The 22,818-nt window shown below is 34.2% G+C and overlaps 1 protein-coding gene across 1 annotated transcript in view; it reads right to left on the minus strand.

Annotated features, from left to right (window-relative positions):
- The window catches only part of Samsn1 (SAM domain, SH3 domain and nuclear localization signals 1), a 144,611-nt gene that overhangs the window by 3,962 nt on the left and 117,831 nt on the right, over nt 1-22,818 (minus strand). Inside the window, exons 10-14 of the mRNA XM_015478650.2 lie at nt 19,670-19,819; nt 16,098-16,227; nt 13,951-14,102; nt 10,402-10,608; nt 8,347-8,497 (exon numbers count right to left, since the gene is read on the minus strand). Of these exons, the coding sequence (XP_015334136.2) occupies nt 8,347-8,497; nt 10,402-10,608; nt 13,951-14,102; nt 16,098-16,227; nt 19,670-19,819 (790 nt within the window). The remainder of the gene's footprint in view (nt 1-8,346; nt 8,498-10,401; nt 10,609-13,950; nt 14,103-16,097; nt 16,228-19,669; nt 19,820-22,818) is intronic.

Raw genomic sequence — 22,818 nt, forward strand, 5'->3', positions numbered from 1 at the left:
ATATATATATATATAAATTTTTTTCTCCTGCAGATGGGATGAATTCATACTAATGCATTCACATTTTCTTTCTAAGCCATTTAGCCCCTTCATGTGGCCATGAAACATAGTAATGCTAACTGGCCTACCCAGAAATTGAAAACACAACCTTCATCAGTTTTATCCCATGGTCCAATCATCTGAGCTAACCAGGCAAGTAACACATTGGAATAAGAAACAGTTTGCCTCCAAAATTAGACTTCCCATAGGATATCTGAGTGTGTGTGTTTATACCAAAATGTTTCTGATAGCATGTTAAGTTAAAAATGTATAATAATGTATTTTGCTATTATAATATAACAACACATACACATAAACATACAATTCACAAGTGAAAGTTTTCAATTTTTACATAGACTTTTTCTTTATTTCTCAGATATGCAATGTTTTATTTTTAAATAATAAAAAATTAAAATGTATAAATTTTCAATTATAGATCAAATGTTTCATAAATGTCCCAAAGACTATATATTTTCAAATATGGAGAATTATGAATAGTTATTGAAAAAAGGCTTTTCTCTTATTGTTGCCATTTAATAGAGATATAATAGATACTCAGGAAAGCAGCTGTTCTATACTACATGTCATGAAAATAAGCTTATGTTAAGAAAAGATTATTTAGGAAGTATTTCATTACAAAGGACTAATTTGAATTTTAAAATATCTTATTTTCTATCAAAATTATTATGGAATTTTACAAAGCCCATGGATCAACATTTAAAGATAGTCATCAATGTTGAAAAAAGTGGCATGGTGATTAAAACAGAAAGACAGCTAGTATAATTATTCATAAAATAATTATATTGGAGTTGTGACATTTAATTAATTAAGTATGGGCAATCTCAATTATACTAAAAGTGAAGAAAGCTTTCAGGAAATAAAACTAGATCCTTATTCTGGGATTCTTGTACTCTAAGGAGAGAAATCTTCCGCATACTCACATATAAGAAAATTAAGGTTAAATAAAAAAGGAAAACTAGAGATTTTTGGTTGACTTTCTCAGGGATCTTTACCCAATTCTTCCAGAATTTGACTTATTTGCTTTAGGCATCAAGTTCCTATTTCTTTGACTCACATACTACAAAATATTGCAGCCCAGAGAGTATAGGAAAATGCTTAGCCAAAGTGTTCATTAAACAATTTTTAATAAGCAAAATGATGTTTAGATTGATTAAAGGAAGTAACAACTAAAGAATGTAAAAAAAAAAAAGGAATTTTGTTGAAATTCAAGTGAAGATGCACTTGGTTCTATGAATAATCCTCTTTTTCTCTAGCCCTGCAACCCCAAAGGGGAAAAACCAAGCAGACATAACTTAGGATGGCTACAAACTTCAGTCTCATGTTTTGGCTCCATTCAAATCTCTCAAACTAAAACCCAGAAATTCTCCAGGTAACTGTAGGTATGCTTTTGTAATGGAGCAGCTTTCTATGCAGGAAGATTACATAGATAATGCAATGTCTTTCGGGTACTTTTGATTTCACCTTAAGCATTCCTTAAATTACCTAGACACTATTATTTGCCAATTGAAGACAATATTTGATGTTTATTTTGTTTGATTACTAATCTACCTTATGGAAAAACAGGAACCCACTCATGAAAAAAAACATCAGTCTCTGTTGATCTGTTGAGGCCATGAGAGAATATGGAGTTGAAATGATTCCCATTCTTTTTGCACATCTCTCTTTGCAGCCTGGCATCATTGTCTGTCCTCTAATGAGACATGTACTGGAGATAAATCTTTTCACTTACATACAGTGAACTCCACTTCCACTGTGCTGGGTACTTAGTAGGGCAGAGCATACTCATTGAAGAAGGTGATAACTGAGCACCAAAATTGTTGGTGGTGCCAGACTGCTGCTCAATCCAACTACAGCCTCCCATAGAAACCTTTGGTCCCAGGAAATATCTACCCTTGGTTGATTTGCTCTCATATTGAGCTATTTTGATAATGATCAAATAAGATTAAAAATCATTATTATATATTATTTAATTAGGAGATTTGGGAAATCAATTTCATATTTTACAGAGGTTAATTAATCCTGCTTACTTGATGAAGTTAAAAACATGCCATCCCCAAATACATCACTTTGAAATACTGACTCTTCTCAGTTAAAATTGCTCAAGAAACAACAGGTACAAGGTCACTCTGACCTTCCTGATGCTCATTAAACCTAGGAGATGAAGCTCCCCTGTGAAAGATGTCCTGCTTATACCAGAGGGAAAGTATGGTTCTTATCATCAAAGACAGGAAGGTCAGGCCAAGGGAAATCTGTAGAGCCTGTGTTCACTAACCCTTATCTTCTGAGCCACTTTCTATACAACTAACTGCTCTAGCTCATGCTCCTTTGCCTTATCATATTTTTACAGTTTACTACTCTTTAATTCAGCATATAAATATTCAATGGTAACAAAGTCTTTTCTAAATTCCTTATGAAACCTCCCTTAGCATGTAAAACTTTTATTAACGAAAATTTTATGCTTTTTCTCCTGTTGATCTGTCTTATGCCAATTTCATTCTCAGCCTAGCTCAAAAACACAACAACAACAAAAAAAACCCTAAGATGGTAGAAGTAACATTTTGTCTCCCTTCATTGCTATGGTGGAAATTTAATCTAATTTCATCATTTTTAAAATTGTTATTTTTTGAAAAAATTATTACTTATGTACTATTTCTTTTACATTTAATGTGTTTTAGATATACTTTCATATCTGTACACATGGAACCCCATATCACTCTCAAACTATTTTATTTTGGGGAGTATATATTAATTTATTAACGAAAATTATTGGTTAAATTTTAAGCTTTTAACTAGAACTATTGTTATTTAAGCTAGTCCTTTTTTAAAAGAAATGTTATTGATTTTTTAGGTGTAGATGGACACAACACAATGCCTTTATTATTATGTGGTGCTGAGGATTGAACCCAGGTCCTGCCCATGCTAGGTGAGCGCTCTACCACTGAGCCAAAATCCCAGCCCCCTAAGCTAGTCCTTTTTATATTCAACTTAGTAGGAAAATTCCTAATAACGGAATTTCTAGATATAAACTGTACATGCATTTTAAAATTTGAATGTTTTACATTATTGTTCTCAAAAATAGTTATTTACACTCTTGCACAAGCACATGCACTAATAGTTAGCATATACATAAAATAAATCTTGACAACACACACTAAGTAATACCCAATGTCTATTACAAGAATGTTTATGAGTGAAGAGGAACTACAACAAACTTTAATGTCTATCATCAGAAAAAAAAAAGTATTGCTTACTATTTTCAAATCTCTTCACTCCTCTCACTCAGTATATATTTATTCTATAAGCATGTCGACCATCACTGAATGCAAAGCATAGGACTGAAGGTTTGGGAAAACACATGGTAATATAGGACTTGGTCTTGTTTGATCCATTACAAAGCCATGCTTGGGACTCAGTCACAGGCTAACACAGGAATTCTGTACTTACAGGCATGACAAAGGTCTTTAGGTGTCTGATGAAAAAAAAAAAATCTATAAACCCTTTTCACTAAAAGTGGTTCTCTGGTAAAAGACTAAGAATGCTTATGTTTCATTTTGAGTTTTTTATTTACATAAATATATTTCATAAATGAAATGTTAATAATACCAAAAATAGATCTGAAGAAACTAAACTGCATAAAGCCAAACAGTGATGACATATTTGTAAATACATACAAGTAAAATTTCTGCATGTCTTCTCAACTTTATATATGTGGATAGTTACCGTATCTCTTTAAAAGCTGTATATTTCTTGAATCGAGATTCAAATCATATGGCAAGTGGGTTGGAAACCCCAGGTACACGTGTCAGGGGCTAGGGCACCAGGCTAGGCTGGCACACTGTTAGGCCAACTGCTGGACTGCTGCTTGGCATAACTACAAATCTCTCTTGCCGGAGGCTCATGTTCCAGCTCCTGACTGAGCCCCACCATGTGCCCTGCATGGATTTGGGCAGGCAGGCAGACAGGAAGGCACAACTGGGGATGGTTGAGCAATGAGGGGCTGCTGTGACCACAGCTGGTGCCAAAGGCCTGGCACACAACCCACCCTTTCCCCTTCCTCCTCCTTTGGCACTGTAGCCAGAGATTGCAGGTATCTAAAACATATTGTATCTGATTCTGTAAAGTTTGCCTATTTTGTTACTAATTTTTTTTTCAATTTAAAAATTAATTATCTCTGTACTCCAGGGAAAGGACAATATTTCCATCACCTATTTTTCCCCAAGGACAACAGTACACATTCTGGTAGACACAATTTTCAGACACATCAAAGTGCTTCTAAACTTTGGAAAAGAGACTAGTGCAGAACAGATAGAAAATACGTACTATGAACAGCAGTTAACTGTTATTATTCTAGAGAAGCATTTCTGAGTAAGGCAAGGGGGCTTTGAAGTTTGTGTTTATGCAATAGCATTCACACATATGCACACATTCTCTTTTTCACTTGCTGGAACTATTTACTCTCAAAGTAAACAAACCATTTCTAAATTCACAAAATAAATATAGAAATCTTAATGTGCATAAAGTAAATGATACCAGTGTTTTGGTTCCATCAAGAGCTGGGGCTCACCTCAATTTTTCTCTAACCTTTTTCTTCTTCTTTTTTGTTTAATTTGTTCTCTAACCTTATCTCGATTCCCAATTGAAGGAGTCAATGACCTAATTCTGTTCAGTTCTAAGGCAACATGAGAGCTAGTTCTGAATATCTCTTCTTGTCTTGCTGGGATTGCAGAACCCCAAGTCATTATCCCCCTTCAGCATTAATCCTGTGATCAGCTCTAACACTACTCACCAGCCCTTCTGTCAGCTTGTTGGAGAAGCATCTTTAGCTCCTGCCAAGTAGTGAACTAAAAAGTTTAATCTGGTTTACATTTTTAAGGTCAAAGTGGGGGACAATGCTATTGATCTGGAAATAAAAGAAAAGGAAAATTGCTTGTTCTAAACCTTAGATTTCTGGTTTATTTCCTGCCCCATCTCTTCTCTAAGTTGCTCTAGATATGTTTTAGCCTCACATGGGACTTGTGGTCTTGTCTACATTACCTCAAAATTTTAACTCCTCCTCAAGATACATACCCAGTTTTCTCAATTCTTATATTGAATGGCTTACAAAGCAAAAATCTTTCCAAGTTCTCAACCTAACAATGAAACACTAACCGAGGAATTCATTGACAGTCCCCAAACTGGCATTATTCAATGATGGAAATAAAAATGCATACATAAAATCCTGGCCAATTTGCATGCCCCATTCTTCAACAACAACAGAAACGCTAACTATTTTTAACCCATGACTGTGACATGCATTTGTTTTTAATAATGTCTCAGTTTTACATAACCATGCATTCAAGGTCTTTATCATTCAAGGTACATGAAGGTTGTGCATTTAATCTTTAGCATGGTTGTAGTAGATATGATTCACAGAGTATAGGATAGATAAAAATAAGCATGCAGCAGCATGGTGCCAAATCATCAGAATTCACCATCTTATCAACAAATGGAAGTCATTCTTCTTTATTTCTTGAGAAAAGCAGTTTCATATAAGATAAATAGCTTTCAGTCACAATAGCCTAACATGCAATATGCATCTTTTTGACATGTATATTCTAATACTACTTTAGACCTGAAGATTAAAATAAGAAAAAACTTAGGGTTGTGTGTTGACAAGTAACACTGTTTGAATCTTCATTTTTCTATTTTTCATCTTGCAGAACTTAGCTCTGTATCTGATGTTTGTTCATTATTGGCTGTTATTCAGTGATCAGCTTCTCTTGACCTTCAAGTACCATTTTCTAAAGTTTTGTACAAAGAAAGAGTTTCCAGGACTTGTCTTTTTATGTATATATCAAACATCAGAAGTCACCTCATGCTTGAACATATTGTGTGTTGTTGTTAGAGACCTAGATATAGTGGAACATGTTTCTAATAGACTTAAGAGACTAAGTTGCAGACATGTGACCTTGAGAAAGTCACTTAGCTATCCAGGTTTTAATTTGCTTATCTTGCAAAGGAAGGATCTGGGTCAGGTGGTTTTCAAAATCACACCCCACTCTCATATTGTTATCATCTATAAAAATTGTTTCACATAGAAAGTAGGCAGGTGATGAGAGAGGAAGCATGAAGAGATGAAGTGGACAGAGGCTTTGGCCTTGGACCCATCTTCCCTTTGTGGGTTCCTACTGAGAACTGTCTGATGGCTGAAAACAATGCTTGCTGGCTCCCAGCCCCTTCTCTCTACAAACCCTGTTGTGAGGCAGCCAAGGTAACCTCTCACCTTTCAGGGATTCATGCAGTTGCCAGGCTTCTGTTTTCACTTAAACATTAACTTCCACTTTCTGAGATGGAGCACTGAATTAAAGCTCTTGAGAAAATTGGTGAAGTCACAGAAAATTTCAATTTTTGAGTATTCATTGTTACTACATTTACCCATTTGCACATAGGGAAAACAGAACTTTGAGTTTATTGAAGCTTCCCTTTGATTACTATCCCACCCCTCCTACTTATCTAGCTCTTAGACCTCTACAAAATTCATCTCTGAATTATTTCTTCATCTGTAAATTGGACAACATGCCTACGTGTATGGTATTATAGAAGAAAAGTAATTATTTTACAAGTGTTAAAAAATAGTCTTCTCTCTCCTTGCGCTTTGTAGTCAAATTGTTTTGGAGAGTATTGGCAGTGATATTGTACATGATCAATACAAAAAATCTACAGAACCAAACATTGTTTAGTAAGGGGCTATGTCTTCAAATGACAAGCTATAAAAGAAACTGCCCCATTTACCAGAAAGATGTTGCCACATTGACTGATTGTAGGTCTTGTACTATTGAATAAGTTGACTGCCTTCTTAAGGTTAATCTTTGTCTGCCTCTGTGACTCTCTGTGGTCTTCTTGTATCTCCCAGTCCCCAAAACTTCAAAGAAGGTCCATAAAAACCTAGGCCTAATGATGAAATCAGTCTTGCTGGTGTTCAGTTAGTCATGCATGTGGAAGCTCTTGGAAAAGGATGAAGATCTATACACACACACAAGACGGCAACTAAGAATAAAGTAAGGAGCAGTTTCTAAAAAAGTAAATTAATTCCTATCACATAAAAAGCAAGCGTATAGTAAACACGTGCTGTGCCTCAATTCTGTGGAACTTAGGAGAGAAAGTGTAGGACAGCCCACAAAGGAAGTCAGGAGGTCTGGGTGCTAAATACAGCTTTCCTCCTTGCTCTCCATCTGGGCTGTGACTTGTAGTGTTAGAAAGTGCAACAGAGCTTCACAAACACTGCGTAGGAATCCCAACTCTACAATTCACTCAGAGTTTGCACTTAGGATACTCATCATCTCAATCTCTTATTCTAAAATTGGAGGCAGTACTTTCTAACTAGAGGGATGTAAAGAATGCTAAATAAGATAATAAACATAAAGACCTTGACTTCAAGTTTTACTCAGAGCACATGTTCAAGTATTAATATTGTTTTTGAAAGAGAAGGCTGGAAGATGATCTAAATCCTTTTTTATCTTTAAAATTAGACTCTCCACTCTCCTTCCCCCCGCCCCCCCCCCCCAAAAAAAATATTCCTTGCAGAGTTTGGCACACCCTAAGCTCAGGATTTGTGGGCCTGACTAGATTTAGGAGGAAGGGTGTTCCAGATGGGTAATTGTAAAAATAAAAGCTATCCTATCTTTACAAACCCGGTTGGCATAGCTAGTATTCTGCCATAAATGAATCTGCATGTATTATTCCATCCTCAGTTTATACTTACAAATACAGAGAACCATCTTAGATAATAAAAGTGAGTGCTGAATATTTTTGCAAGCTATTATAACATTTTGAAAGAGTACTATAAACACACACAAGATGTGACTGTATGGTAATGAAATGAATTTTCCTGTGTGTCGCGAAGGCTCATTAGCTTAGAGCTGTGCTCTGTGTTGTTCTACAGAAGCCATGTGTGACATTTCTCACTAATGGCTCATGCTGTCACTAAATATTTGTCTCTAACTCCCTCAGTCTTTGGGAATGCAGGCATCTACTTGCGTATAAATTAATAGCTCTGCAGAATCAAAATGAGGCACCCAGAAAAGTTCTTTTGTTTCCTAAGGGTCCACTAAGATTAAAAAATTCCTTTCCCTAATTATAAATTTGACCACAGTTGTTTCCAAGGTTATATGAAAATTCTTATTTTGTGAGAAAGAATGCTTTATATGATTTGCAGTAAATAAAACTGGCGCATTGCTTTTAACAATTTTATTATTTACTTTAAACTGTGATTTTCAGTTAGGGAGAAAAGTAGGAATACAAACTTACTTTCTTCATCAAGGAAACTTTCAGCAGCTGATAGTAACCTCATCCTGTCTTCTGGGTTTTCAATATTTAATTCAATGAGATGACTCTCTTTTATATCCTTTAAATCTTCTAGGGTCTCATAACCGTTGAGCAGAAGTGTTGAGGTATAATCCTGTGGGGAAGAAAAAATATATATATAAGACAGGCAGATTCAAATATTTTATTTTTAATTCTCTTTAGATATAAAGAAATTATAGAAATGCATATGGTAGCCAAAGATCCTAATAGAATTTTTCCTTTATTTTAGTTGTAATACTTTCCTGCATATGAAGTCTAGGGTAGGTTATATAATTCTCACCTTTTGGAAGGACAAATGTAAAGAAAAAATAATTACCTTAAGCTATGCAATGATAAATCTTATATCAGTTTAATAACTGAATCATTCATCCTATTTGGTGCTTTTTCACTTCTTAACTAGCTAACTTGACAGAGCTAGTGTTCCTTAAGTCTATCAATAAAATGATTCTAAAGGAGTATATTACAATAGTATTTCTGAATCTACATCTCTGTTTGCTTGATCACAAAAACATCCATTGTTATTAACTTCATGAATAGTTTAAAATAATGAAACAATTTTACCCAGAGTTTACCCAGCAATTTTACCCAGCATTTTAGTTGAAAGGCATTATATAAACCTAATGAATTGCAGAATTTCTATTTAACTAAAAAAACTTTATTAAGCATAAAGGCAGTGTAGTTGAGCAAAACATTCCCTTTTCTCACCATGTATATTTTGTTCATCATTTGCATCAAAATATATTAGCTTAAAATTCATAGGCTTCTGATTTTAAAGTCTATATGTTATTTATATAACCTTTGTCTCTCTTAACAGAATAAAAATGCAAAGTGAAGTTGAATGCTTTTTCAACTTCCTCAAAAATTCTTCCCATTTTACTTGATCATAATTTCAATATCCTTACTTTTGTTGTTAAAATTGAATAAGAGGAAGAAAAAAGGAACTTATCACCAACCCTGTTTTAACCAAAAGAAAGAGAGAGAGAGAGAGAGAGAGAGAGAGAGAGAGAGAGATTTATTTTTAAAATAGTATATTGAAGAAGAACACTGAATTAGAACACAGAATACCAAAGTTCCCATTCTGATATAGCATCTAACTATGGGTTCTTGGGAAAGTTATTTTATCTCCTTAGATGATTTCCCACCCCCATAGGTCACAGGACAAATAAGTAGTAGAGGCAGAATTCAAACTCATTCTTTCTTTGAAGTGTATCCCATCTGGGATGCAACAATAGTAATGTAGGAAGGGTTGGATAATATGTCAACCTACAGGAAAGTAGTTAGATATTTCAGAAAAATCAATTAAGAAAACTTTAACTGGCTATTGTCTTGATGGATTTTAAAAATTATCGAAGTCATGCTGTGTTAATTTTAGAAATGGATTTCAAAACTGTAAATTGAGTAAGACTAGGTATATTGTATGTACACACCATTTAACAAAGCAAATATTTCATAAAAATTTTGCTAATGTAGCAACAAATAGTTGGATTATAAAAACATCAGTTTCCCTAATACAGTCATTATGGGGCTCAATGATCACTGTTTCTAACACCTTCATTTTAAAATATTATATTTAGTTATCTTCTCTGAACTTAATTTTGATCTCTGCCCTACAGAAAATGCAATTTTCTTTTCATTTTTCCTTTTACTTTTCTGGACTTTTTTATTTCTTCTTATTCTCTTTGTCATTCCCATTTAGATGTTTTTCTGGGTCTTTTATTCTCCTGGATAGTTATCATTTTTCATTGCACTTTCTCACATTAATTTTTACTGTCACTGCTAAGTACCATTAGGGTTTAGTCCAAAGGATGTTATATCAAGGCCTGTCTTTGCATAATAAAAGCAATAAAGGAGAAATAAGAGCTGTTCTAGGAAAACATATTTTCCTTTGTTGTAAGTCTTATATTCTTGAACAACACTATGCACACACTGATCCAATCCCATCAATTATTCCACCTGTATGCCAACCACCAAAAGCTAACAGGCCAAAGGTTTGCTAACCTGAAGGTGAATCCTCTCTAAGAACTCCTGCAGGGTCTTGGGTTTTTCATTTTTACTCCTTCTGTGTGCTTTTATTTTCTTGGGGGCTGCTTCTTCTTCTGAGATGACATCCACATAAATGAATTTGAAGTTTCCCACCTTATTGTTCAACATTCCCGTCCACATGCCCATTGGTGTTTTGCAGATGATGTCGATGATATCTCCTTTCTAAGGGCAAAGACATATCTGAATCAGATTTCAAAGAACTATGGCTATTACATTTGATAGAAAGAATGGAATTATAGGCAACTACAGCAATGAGTACATTACAAAAGAGTTCGGACATAATAGAAATACATCTGAATTTCCTTGCTCAAGGAAATTATTTACTGGTAATGAACACTTCAACATGCTTGGAAAAAAAGCTCCTATATACACTTGTAACACATTTCTGTTTTTGTTATCACATCAACTTAATTTGTATTTATAGAAAACAGCATAATTTATATAACACATACACTAAGTAATTTTATGCTCACAGGGAACCTCATAGATACATGTATGAAGTATAATATCATTATAAATATTATAGGAAGGTAAATTGAGATATTAAATGACTTCTCAAGAGCTTACACAAATTAAATGGCAGAACCAGAACAAGTCCAAATTAAACTTAAAAATGACGCTATTTCATTTATACTGTCAAAGCAGCATATATGTAGCAAGGCTCAAGCCATCATTACTGGAGGGACTGTCCAGGGGACAGATAAAGAGAAAGAAGTCTATGAATGTCTATGATTCTAGTTTACCTGAAAAGAATTCACGTAGAGTACAAAAGAAACCCACGTAAAGTACTTTATCCATCAAAATAATGAAACGCCAAACTTATGAAACACATCACAAAAGTATGTGTGCACAAAATTGTCTACTTAATTCTTAAAGTTCTAATGCTACTTTTTTTTTTCTCCAACATAAGGATTGTGGGAGAATTCTATATTGATATTGGCATACTTTTTAGAGCTATTCATTTTATTTATTTGTTTTTTATTTATTCTATGTTGTTATACATGACAGCAGAATGCATTACAATTTATATTATACATTTAGAGCACAATTTTTCATATCTATGGTTGTACACAAAGTAGAGTCACACCATTCGTGTCTTCATACATGTACTTAGGGTAATGATGTTAATCTCATTCCACCGTCTTTCCTATCCCCGCTACTCTTATTATTAAGAGGCGGTAACATGTAGATTGACCTCCAAAGTTTCAATGGACCGTGAGTGAAGTACATTGGGATGGTCAAACCATGTGGTATTTTGCTTATTCATACCTAAGATCATATTTGTCTATAGGTTGCCAGTTATTGACAAGAAGAGAAATCTCCTGGTGATATATATTTGCAGAGATAACTGAGTTCTATGCAAATAAGTACCCAAAGAGTCATAGTTACTCCTTTGAGACATAACTTTCTGCCTCAGAAAGGATATTACTGATTCTAATATTTTTGCCGCCTTAAAGGATCTATCTTAAACAAACATAGCATAAGTCTGTTATTAAATGTGTATTTTTCTTTTGATCTGTGAATCTGTAATTTGTGTAAAACATAAATTTTATTTATAATGGTAGAATTTAGTTTAATTGAAAAATGCAATCTTTCTGACTTGTGATCATCTCGCTATCTGGACCTCTAAGCTATTAGTCTATTTTTTTTTTGCCTTTTAATTATGAAAATTAAATTGTAGGCCAGATGCCTAAGCAGACCAGGAAATGTACAGAAGATATAGGAAGTTTCTGTGAGTGGCATACCTTTACTAAATTCTTTAAACTTATAAACTTATATGTTTATAAACTTGTAATTGTTCTTTAAATTTGTAAACTCGTACATTACAGGAAAGCTCACAAACCACCTGAATAGACTCTATTTCATCTTGCTGAAACAATACCATTTCAACCGTTAGTGAGAACTATGGGACCCTTATCCTATAAGACATCCACAAAAATCACCTCAGACAAACACCAAGAGTGGTGCCTGGTATTTCACGATAGGAAGCTGAAAATCAGTTCTGAGTCAAAGAGCTTTGTGTGCATTCACTTTTCTGCCCTCCCCTGAAAACACATTCTAGGCTACAAACATCCTTTCCCCAAGTCTTGAACTTCAAATCATTTCATATAAATGACTAAGGGAATAACTGTGGGGGGAAATGTTTTTCTTATGCTCCCTCTAACCTCACTCTGATTTGATGTCATCAGAAGGCACAAAGAGAAGAGCTGAGTGCCTTACATGTCAAATAATAATATCAATACTTATTAATATCAACAATATGGTATACCATAATCATTAGTTACCAATGGTTTGGTATTGACAGTATAAAAAATATAATTCATATCCTTTTAGATATAATGCTTTATGATACTAAAAGGTATAGATGTTATAGATGTTATCTATAAAGTATTTTAGCATAAAGCTCTCTCCTATTTGAGCTATTGCAGATAGCCTTGTCTTTCATGGGTGTGAGCAAAGTTATGAACATTGTAGATTTCACACATGTGGTTATATTACCTTATATGACAGAAGTGAATCCACAGATATATTAATGCACTAAATTTGTTGACTTTTGAGTTAATCAAAATTAAGATTAGGTGGGTCTGACTTAATCACATGGGATTCCTTTAAAGAAAAGATATTGAAGCATGTGTCAGCTTTTCCCTCTGGCCTTGAGAAACAAACAACTATGTTGTAGGAAGGGCCATGGCTGGTGGAATTTACAGACTGAGAAAGTCTCCAGCTGCTCTCCAACAAGAAGGCAGGGAGTTCAGTCCTACAACCACAAGAAGCTGAATTTTTCCAACAGCAAGTGATCCTGAAAGAGGATCCCAAGTCTCTGGAGTGATTATAGCATGGCTGGCACCTTGATTTTACCTAGGTGATTTCTTAAGCAGAGAACTAAACTGAGTCATGCCCGGATTTATGGCCTATAGAGACTGTCATATAATAATGCATTTGCATTGTTTGAAGCCTATGGCTTTGGGGCAATTTGTTATATGACAATATGCATAAGGAAGGAATTTAAGAGCGAGTATTATGAGGACAAAGATCTCTAGTCACTCATAGAAACCAACTTTAAATGCACTGGAGTTGCCCAGCCAAGAGTAGTTCACAAGACCTTTCCTCAACTGGGCTTTTGCTTGATTTTTCTATCTTTTCTTCCTCTGTCTTCATTAATTTTACTCTAGCAAGTATCAGGCAGAACTGGGCATGTCCTGCAATCTGTGAGGCTTTCAGTTTTCAGAAAAATGTAGACAATTCCTTCCCTGCACCATAAATTTTGAATGTGTATAATCTACCTAACAGCAACTTATGCTAATGTCCCATGGTTTGATCCCTATTATCCCACCTCATCTAGTTTTTCTTTTTTTCCTACATCTTTGCCACTGTAAGCCAGTCCCCAGTTCAACTGTTGGGAAGAACATGCATCCCTACTTTCTACGTCTTGTACTTCCTGAAACGGATCATACAACAAGAATTTGACAAAGGATTTAGAAGGCAAATAAGATGTTGACCCACCTTGATTTTGAGGGAATCAGTGTCATAGGGACTTGGAGTGAAATCTGTATGCACTCTGGCACGGCCACAGAATGGTCCTGTGTAGGGGCCATCATCATCCAGTCGAAAGCTGTCTCGGTTACTTGCACTATCTGAACAGCTTGTTATTCCACCTGGAAAAAACAGTAGAGGTCAACAGCTCCTATCAAAGGCTTTTGGCATTCTGAACACTCATCTGGCCACTGAAGCAATGGATGCCAGTCTTGTTTTACCTTCCATTCCTATTCCATCAGTGACGTCTGTCTTCTAGCTATTTCTGACCTGTTTCCTGGCCATCTGGTACTGTCAATCACTAACCCAGACTCTCTTTTCTTTTGTTTGCTATGATTTGATCCAGCACATGGTGTACTAAGCAATGGACACTGACTGAAGAGCAGCAAGGTATATGGTTAGCGCTTGACCAAGTCAGATAATTTTCATGCACGTGAACCAAGTCAGAAATTGATAGCAACAGTTTGATCTTTGTGCGCTATTGACCATGAATGGTCAAAGCATTTCATTACCAGGTTCCCTGTAACTTATCAAAATTGTAGCAAAAACTCTCCCTTAGAGTCCCTAATTTTGTATCAAAGTCCATTCTGAGGCAATATCTCTGCGTACAAGGTGGTACTTTTGCCTGTTGGCTAAGCGTGAGGGAAAGAGGAAGTGGTCTCAATATCTGGATCCCTAAGTGGTTTGAAACTGTTTTAAACCGAGCTTTTGAAACTGCTTCAGATTCTTGTTTTTTTTTTGTTTTTTCTGGTCCCCTTCTTTTCTGATTTTGAACCTCAGGGGCAAGAGTTGGAAAAGATTCCATTTTGCTGGTTCCCAGTGGAAGTGCTTCTTCCTTTGCCCCCTACTCTGTGTCATTTTACTTCCTCCTTCTGGCTGTCTTTTCCTTTTCTCTTTAGGGAGCAGCTCGGGTTTCAATATCATCCGTTATGGAAATAAAATAAGATCTTTCAAGAATCTCCATGTATATATAAACTTGCATAAAAGACTGCTGAGTTGCCTCTACTCACAGAAATGAAGTTGTGTAAGATAACACTTAGGAGGGCCACTGGCTCCTCATATTCTCCCTTCAACAATGAATCCAGGTCCAGGATTTTCATGGTACATTATAGTCAATAAAATTCCCCCCTCATTCAGCATCACAATTTAGAATTTGAAAACTTCCAGGAGAAATGCATACTAGTGAAATTTGAATTACACACACACATGAGCACATCCCGCAAATGTCTCTGAATTAGATTTATTCACAAAATAGCTGTTCTATAGCCAATAGGAAAATAGGAATAAAATTTAGGATATTTGAAACATCTAGTCTTCATGATCCATCTTCAAATAACAGAGGCAGTTGATTTAAAAAGAAATGGAAAAGGACTTTTAAACATCCTGAAAAGATTAGAGGATTTTATAGGAGCTTACATATAAAAAGTCATAAGGTTCTATACATTATCAGTAGTTTCATCTAAATATTGTAGCAGGAAATGTGACTAAGTCTTCACTAATTTCCTTCTTAGAAAGATATCAGTGTTCATTAGAAAATCCTTGTTGGTCCCTTGCTGATTCCTTTTTGTCACCTAATTGGTGACATTTCCAACATTTAGTATTTACATATTACTTCACTCTTTACTCATTATTGCTAAAATGTAAAGAACAGAATTGATGTCAATGACTTGTAATTTTTAAAACATTTCAGGGAAAAAGAAAACTAAAGGTAAAAGAGAGGGGGAGAGACAAAGAACAGGGTTTTATTTATTTGAATATTTAATGTCACGTTAAGCACTTTGACTCAAGATAATGCTGGTTTTCCCCAACATACGCTTTATTCTAGGGATTCAGAATTAATTACCCAACACAAGATTTTTGAGGAACATTCCCAAGAGGCCTGCTGACTGAAGCATTAAAAAGTTTTAAAATGATGGATAATTCTGTCTAATGTATTGTGCATCATTTTGAAGAATATATAGATTCAAAACATCCTACTTTTCACTATTTCTCTAATCAAATAGCTGGAACCTTGTTGTTAATTTGATAAATAAACCCCAGAGGGCAGATTTGCTGTTTTTAATTAATTTAACCCAGTGCTCACATCTAGGATCCTTCTTCTTATTCATTAGCCTTACTTGATGAGCTCTGCCCACTGTAGAGACTATCCATGGAGTCACTGGCTTTGAGGGAGGCTTTCTCTGTGTGGGTCCCAATCATGGGGTCACTATTCCGACATGGGAGGGCATCCTCTCCATCTTCCCCATCCTTCAGAAAAACATATCAGAGGTTAAGTGCTAAGAGCAGATTTCCATGGAGATGTTCACTGTGTGCATTGATTTAACAAACAAGACATATTTTAGCAACAAAATACTTAGGAATACATCAGCATAAAATATGAGAGTCATTAATCTTTAGTTCAATTTCTAGCAAAACATTTTAGAGAATACTTGAAAAAATTCCTTAGATGAGACACTGCTTACTGTGGAATTCAACTGAAATTATAATGGCTCATTTTTGAAAATAAGAATAAATATCATATTAGACTATTTAGTCAGAAATACTAGATTTATCAACATCTAGCCATATCTGTTAAAGTACTTTTACTTCAGTATGCTCTCTTTCTCATCTATTTACCACCATTACTAATCCTTTGAGGTCTGATACTACAGGTTTAAACCCTGCACAGTTGTTTCATGTCAGTTATTTGTGCTCTACCAGATCACTAGATATGAATAAAACATGCACACTTTGCAATTCTAAAGCAAAGCTTATCTAAGAAGCTTTACAAATCTCATACCGTGCTTGCCACCTAGTCAAGTCAAAAGCAAATCTTGCATAAAATTACGAAAGACAGACAACTTCAAAACAAATTACATTTCCTTGAAAACATCCCAAATGTTTTCCATATTTAGATACTTTGGACAAAGCCTGTGAATTTCTTAATATTTATCCAAATGTAATTCAATATTCCCATTTTTGAGCATTTCTAAACATTGATAAAACTTCAGAATATACAGTGTTAGTCTCGGTTTTATCTATTGCTTTAATTATTCGTTTAGTCATTCAGTGCAGTTTTATAGCATACCTCCTAGGTAGACAGTACTGTTCTAGGAACTGGGGATACTATGATAAATACCAGTTGGCTAACAGCGTCCTTTCTCTAATGAAGTACACTCTAGTGCATTAGGTTATGGATGTATACATGTATATGCGTTTAAAGTGTTTAAGGGGGCTGGGGATGTGGCTCAAGCCATAGCACGCTCGCCTGGCATGCGCGGGGCACTGGGTTTGATCCTCTGAACCACATAAAAAAGTAAAATAAAGATGTTGTGTCCACCGAAAACTAAAAAATAAATATTAAAAAAAATTCTCTCTCTCTCTCCTTCTCTCTCTAAAAAAATTTTTAAAAAATAAAGTGTTTAAGGAAGAATGCATAAACAAAATAAGCAAAATATTTTCAGAAAATTATAAGTGATATTAAGGAACTACAACTAAATTATGTGAAGGAATTAGCTTCGATGATTAGGAAGCTTGTTTGATTTAGATAAAATAGCCTCCAAAGAACTCTGCTAAAAGGTAACATGTTCTGAATTATTGATCTGAATGATTAGAAGATGTAATTTATGAGAAAGTTTAAATGTAGATTTCTAAGCAATAAGAACAACATAATTGAACTCAGAATTAGCTTGTATTGTAAAGGTTATTGTCATAAGAGAAAGGTCAGTATTTATACATGAGTTCAGAGAAGTGGACTAGTGCCAGTTCATGAAGAACTTTGTAGACTGTGTGGTGATGGTGGAGAAGCGCCAGTTAGATCTCTTTGTACAGGACTCTGCTTTATTGACTGTACTACGCATTGTGAAGAGATCAAGAACCTTGGGGTCGGAGGCAAAATGTTACAGTTTGAGTATTGTTTGTTCCCTCCGAAAAATACATGTTGACATTTAGTCCCCATTGTGAGGTATAAAAGAAAGAAAGCAAACCTCAGAAAGAAAGCCAGGAAAAAGAAAGACCAAAAGAATGCTCAAAGAAACCGAGAAAAGATTATGCTACACATGTAAGGATATCATCACTTGTGTCAAATACAGCTGAAAAGTGAAGTGAGAAGAAATAAAAATGATCATTAGGTTTGGAAGCACAGAGATTACTCCTGATTGTGATAGAGTACTAAGGACACAGTTGTATAAAAATGGGTTAAAAAAGAAAATGGACATAAGACCTATAAATTAACATAATAGAATTCAGAGTCCATAAATAAACTCATATGTTTATGATCCATACATTTAACCATATATTTATAGTCAATTGATTTAAACTGGGTACTACGACAATACAATGGGGGAAAGAACAGTCTTTTTCAACAAATGAAGCTGGGGCAACTGCATTTCTACAAATGAATGAAGTTGGACTCTTTTCACACAGCAGATAAACACATTAACTCAGAATGGATCATGCTCCAAAATTTAAGAGCTAAAATTAGAAATCTCTTAGAAGAAAAGATAAGGGTAAATCTTTATGACCTTATGTTAAATACTGGTTTCTTAGGTGTTATACCAAAGTACAAGTGACAAAAGCAAAGAATAGGTCATATGGGCTGCAACAAAATCGTAAACATTCATGCTGTAAACAACGCTATTAAGAAAGTAAAAATATAAGTTGGGTGTGGTGGTACACACCAGTGTAAGTGCACACCCAAAGTTGTGGGAGGCTGAGTCAGGAGGGTCTCACAAAACCAGTCTCAACAATTTAGTGAGGTCCTAAGGAACTTAGAGAGGTCCTGTATCTAAATAAAATATAAAATGGGCTGAGGATGTGGCTTAGTGGTTAAATGCCTCTGGGTTCAATCCCAGGTACCAAAAAAAGTACCAAAAAATATTAAAAATGTAATTCATAGAATAGGACTTTTATCCAGAATATGTAAAAACATTTAAAACTGGAAAATTAAAAAAGACAACACAATTAAAAACTGGGCAAAGGATTTAAATTAACACCTCTCCAAAGAGATATAGATGTGGTTAACAAGCAAATGGAAAGATGATCAACATCATTAGTCATAACAGAAATGTAAAGTAAAATCACAATGAGATTCTACTTCGCCTCTCGTAGGATGACTAGCATAAAAAAGAAAAAAGACAATAACAAGTGCTGGGAAGAATGTGGAGAAAGCAAAACACTTTATACATTGCTAGTTGGAATGTAAAATGATGCAGCTACTTTGGAAATTGGTTTGGTGGTTTCTCAAAATAATCAACACAGTTACATATATTAATAAGAAACAAAAATATTCCTGAAAAAAATAATTGCAAAGAGATGTTCACATCAGTGTTATTCATAAGAGCCCCAAAGGAGAAACAACCCAATGCTTCATCAACTTATGAATTAATATATAAAATGTGGTTTACCTATAATATGGAATATTATTTTGTAATAAACAGGAATGAAGTACTGGTGCTTAATACAACTTAAATGACATTGTTCTTCACAATGTATATAGATGTATGATCTTTCTGAACATCAATTTCTTCTATTAAATTGAGAGTAATTATACTTTCTTCCACCCAATTTTTGGGCATGATAAGTGAGAGATAAAATACATGTTTAAGTACTTCATAAAGCACTGATACTTTATGTACATCTAGAAAAAGAACCTGTTGAATATTTTTGGAAAAAAAAATAATAAAAGAAATGATTAACAGGGTGCACTTACCTTTTCCTCAGAAAGGGCCTTAATGTACTTTTTACCCACTTTTTTCTTCATGGTCCATGAAATGCCTCTCATTTTTTTCCCTAGACCTCCTCCATTACTTGAAGTTTTATTTTGTTCTCCACTTTCAGTTGTGGGTTCCCATTCAGGTGCCTAGTTTGGATTATTTTTTGAAAGATGAAACAATAAATACGTGAGGAACATTGATTTGAAAATCTTGTTAGAAGACTGAATTCATGGACTTTCCATACATTCTGTGCATTAACCTTCACAATTTCAAATAGTATAGGCAAAACCCACATATATTTCAAGTTTTTCAGACCTGATTATCTTATTATCTGTGTTACAAACCCAAAAATTAACACTTGTGATGATGAAGGTTCTCACCTTTACATCTGATTTTTTTTTTCTTTCTTTTTATGGTGCTGGGGATTGAGCCCAGAGCCTCATATATGCTAAGTAACCGCTTTACTGCTGAGATATACCCCAGCACCTACATCTGAATTATTTTTTAGAGTATTTTGGCTATTTTAGAAGAGTTTTGTTGAAGAATCATTTTAGATCTTGTTTTTGAGATGAAAAAAAAATAGAAGAAAATACCACATACTGAGTGATTTTTGTCTATTCAGATGGGAGACATTTTATTGAAGAGTTTAGAAAAGCTATAGCATTGATATGCTGAATGAGCATTATAACAGTGTCTTGTTTTTTACAGAAATTGGGATTGTTATGACTATTTTTTAGAAGTTCTGAAGTTAGTTAAATCAGTTGAGAAACTAATTTTTTTCCACCTTGCCAGGTGAGTATACTTGCACATTTTATACATTTTCAAGCTATGGTAAGAGTTATTTGGCTCCACCTCTCCATAATTGGGGACAGGACATGGGGAGAATGGAGGAATTTTGACAGGGCAAAGAGAAGAGAGGGAAGGGGAGGGAGCATGATGGAATGAGATGAACATCATTACTCTAGGTACATGTATGACTGCACATATGGTATGACTCTCCATCGTGTACAATCAGAGAAATGAAAAGTTGTGCTCCATTTGTGTACAATGAATTGAAACACATTCTATTGTCATGTATAACTAATTAGAACAAATTAAATGAAAAGAAGAAAATGTAGAGAAAAAAATTATTGGCTCCATCTATTAGTAGAGAAATCTTCATGTAATTCATATGCTGTACTAATAATCAATTCTCTTGTTTGAATTGCTTCTGTCTGGTACTTATTAAAGCAATGACTTCCCATCTAACTCAGAATAAAACACAAAGTGTTTCCAGCCCACAGAGCTCAATAACATAATATAAAATATGTGATGTAGTATAATTAATATATTATATATTATAAAATGCTATATATTGTGTTATATAGAATCATTTTGAAAAAATATTCTTACCCACTTACTCCTAGTAGCTTCTTAGATTTCCCCTGCTTACTATTATAATGGTTATCAAAATTTGGTCCCAGGACCAGCAGCATCAACATATTTGGGGACAATTCGTGTTTTAACAATGTTTTCAAGTGATTTTTGATACATAGATGTTTGAAAACAAGTGTAGTAATTTTTTTTTTTTTGCCACCCTAGCCCCCTTGCTTACTTTATCAGATTCTCACCATGATATACACTTGCTGTTGCTAACTTCTAGGTAACCACAGATCTTCCTTAAATCATCCAGCTTTCTATTCATATATCACATAATAGGAGAGAAATTTTCTAATTGATCACTCTCCCCATTTGTCCATATATCCAGTTTGTTTAATCAGACTTATTCTTGTCCTAAGGACCTAATGTTACTTGATACTATATTTGTTATTTAATTCTTATCTGCATCTTCCATTTAATGCATGTTCCTGAAGATTTTATCTTTTCTTTATTCTGAGTATCTAGACTACTTATATAACTGGTGATTCAAATTTTTAAAATAAATGAACTCTTTATGTTGAACTTCGAAGCATTTTTTCTCCTTCCAAGGACATACTTATCCTTAATACCTGAGATTTGCAAGAAACAAAACTTGTAGGTCATCTGGCTTAGCACTGCCCACCATTCCTGATAGGTGGACAGCCAGTCATTCTCTGAATATTAAAAAAAAAAGATGGGAAACTTCTCTTTAGTGAACTTGACTATTTTAATATAAAAGTTTAATCACATAGTTAGCATCATTATTAATCAATATTATGTTTTGCTTGATATCTTACCCCAAATTGCCTATGATAAATATGAATGGACAGCCAATTTAAGCCCTCATTGTAGAAATTATTAATTTCTACATTCAAGGTTATAAAGGCAAAGATTCTTTGCTTAATTCAAAAGCCCTGAATAAAATATAATTTGGAAGCACTTTAAACTGTTAGAGTTTTTCTTTCTTCTCTCTGCTTAAACTTTCTCTGTGTTCATTGTAAGACTATTTTACTAACTAAAACAAATGTGAAAATTTTTTATTACAACTGATTTTAAGTTATTCTCTAAGCTTCAGGAAATGTACTACAGATTTTTTTTTCAGTTTTTCTACCATTATTTACAGAAGCTTCAAAGAAATTATCTCCATATATTTTAAGTGTTTACATTTTTTGATGCTGCTCTTCATAGCCTAAGCTACATTTTTATTTAAGTATTTAGTTACAGCTTTGTTTTTGTTTCTGCCTTTTAAAAATATGTGTCCCCCTCTAGACTTCAGGCATCATGAAATAAGTAAGCATTTTCATCTATTATTGCTATCGTACTTCCTGAGTGCCTGTTGGGAATTCTGTCATGGAGTTTGATCTGAATTAGTTTAATGGAAGGAGGATGAATGCTGTGTTTCTGAAAAGTATGCAAATTATTTCATCACGTTCACTAAATACTTTCACAAATTATTCAGCCATTATAATTTGTCAATGACTCTGAATAAGTCTGGGTTACATTTATGAGTTAAGTCTAGAATTATAAATTAGATAATGTTTGAACATAGTTATGTATGATTATGGAGAATTAAAAGTTTATACAAGATGCAAACTGAAAACAAAAATCTTATAAGGCTTCTCTGTCTCTTTCAACTTTTCTTAAGCTTGAAAGTGTTCATAGCTTACAAATATGTATGTAATGGTCACTAATGAGACATTTCAATGCATATAGTAGGACTTTGAGGATGCATTTGAGTAGTCATATA

The sequence above is a fragment of the Marmota marmota genome, unplaced genomic scaffold (genome assembly GCF_001458135.2).
Source record: "Marmota marmota marmota unplaced genomic scaffold, marMar, whole genome shotgun sequence".
NCBI classification, from domain to species: Eukaryota; Metazoa; Chordata; class Mammalia; order Rodentia; family Sciuridae; genus Marmota; species Marmota marmota.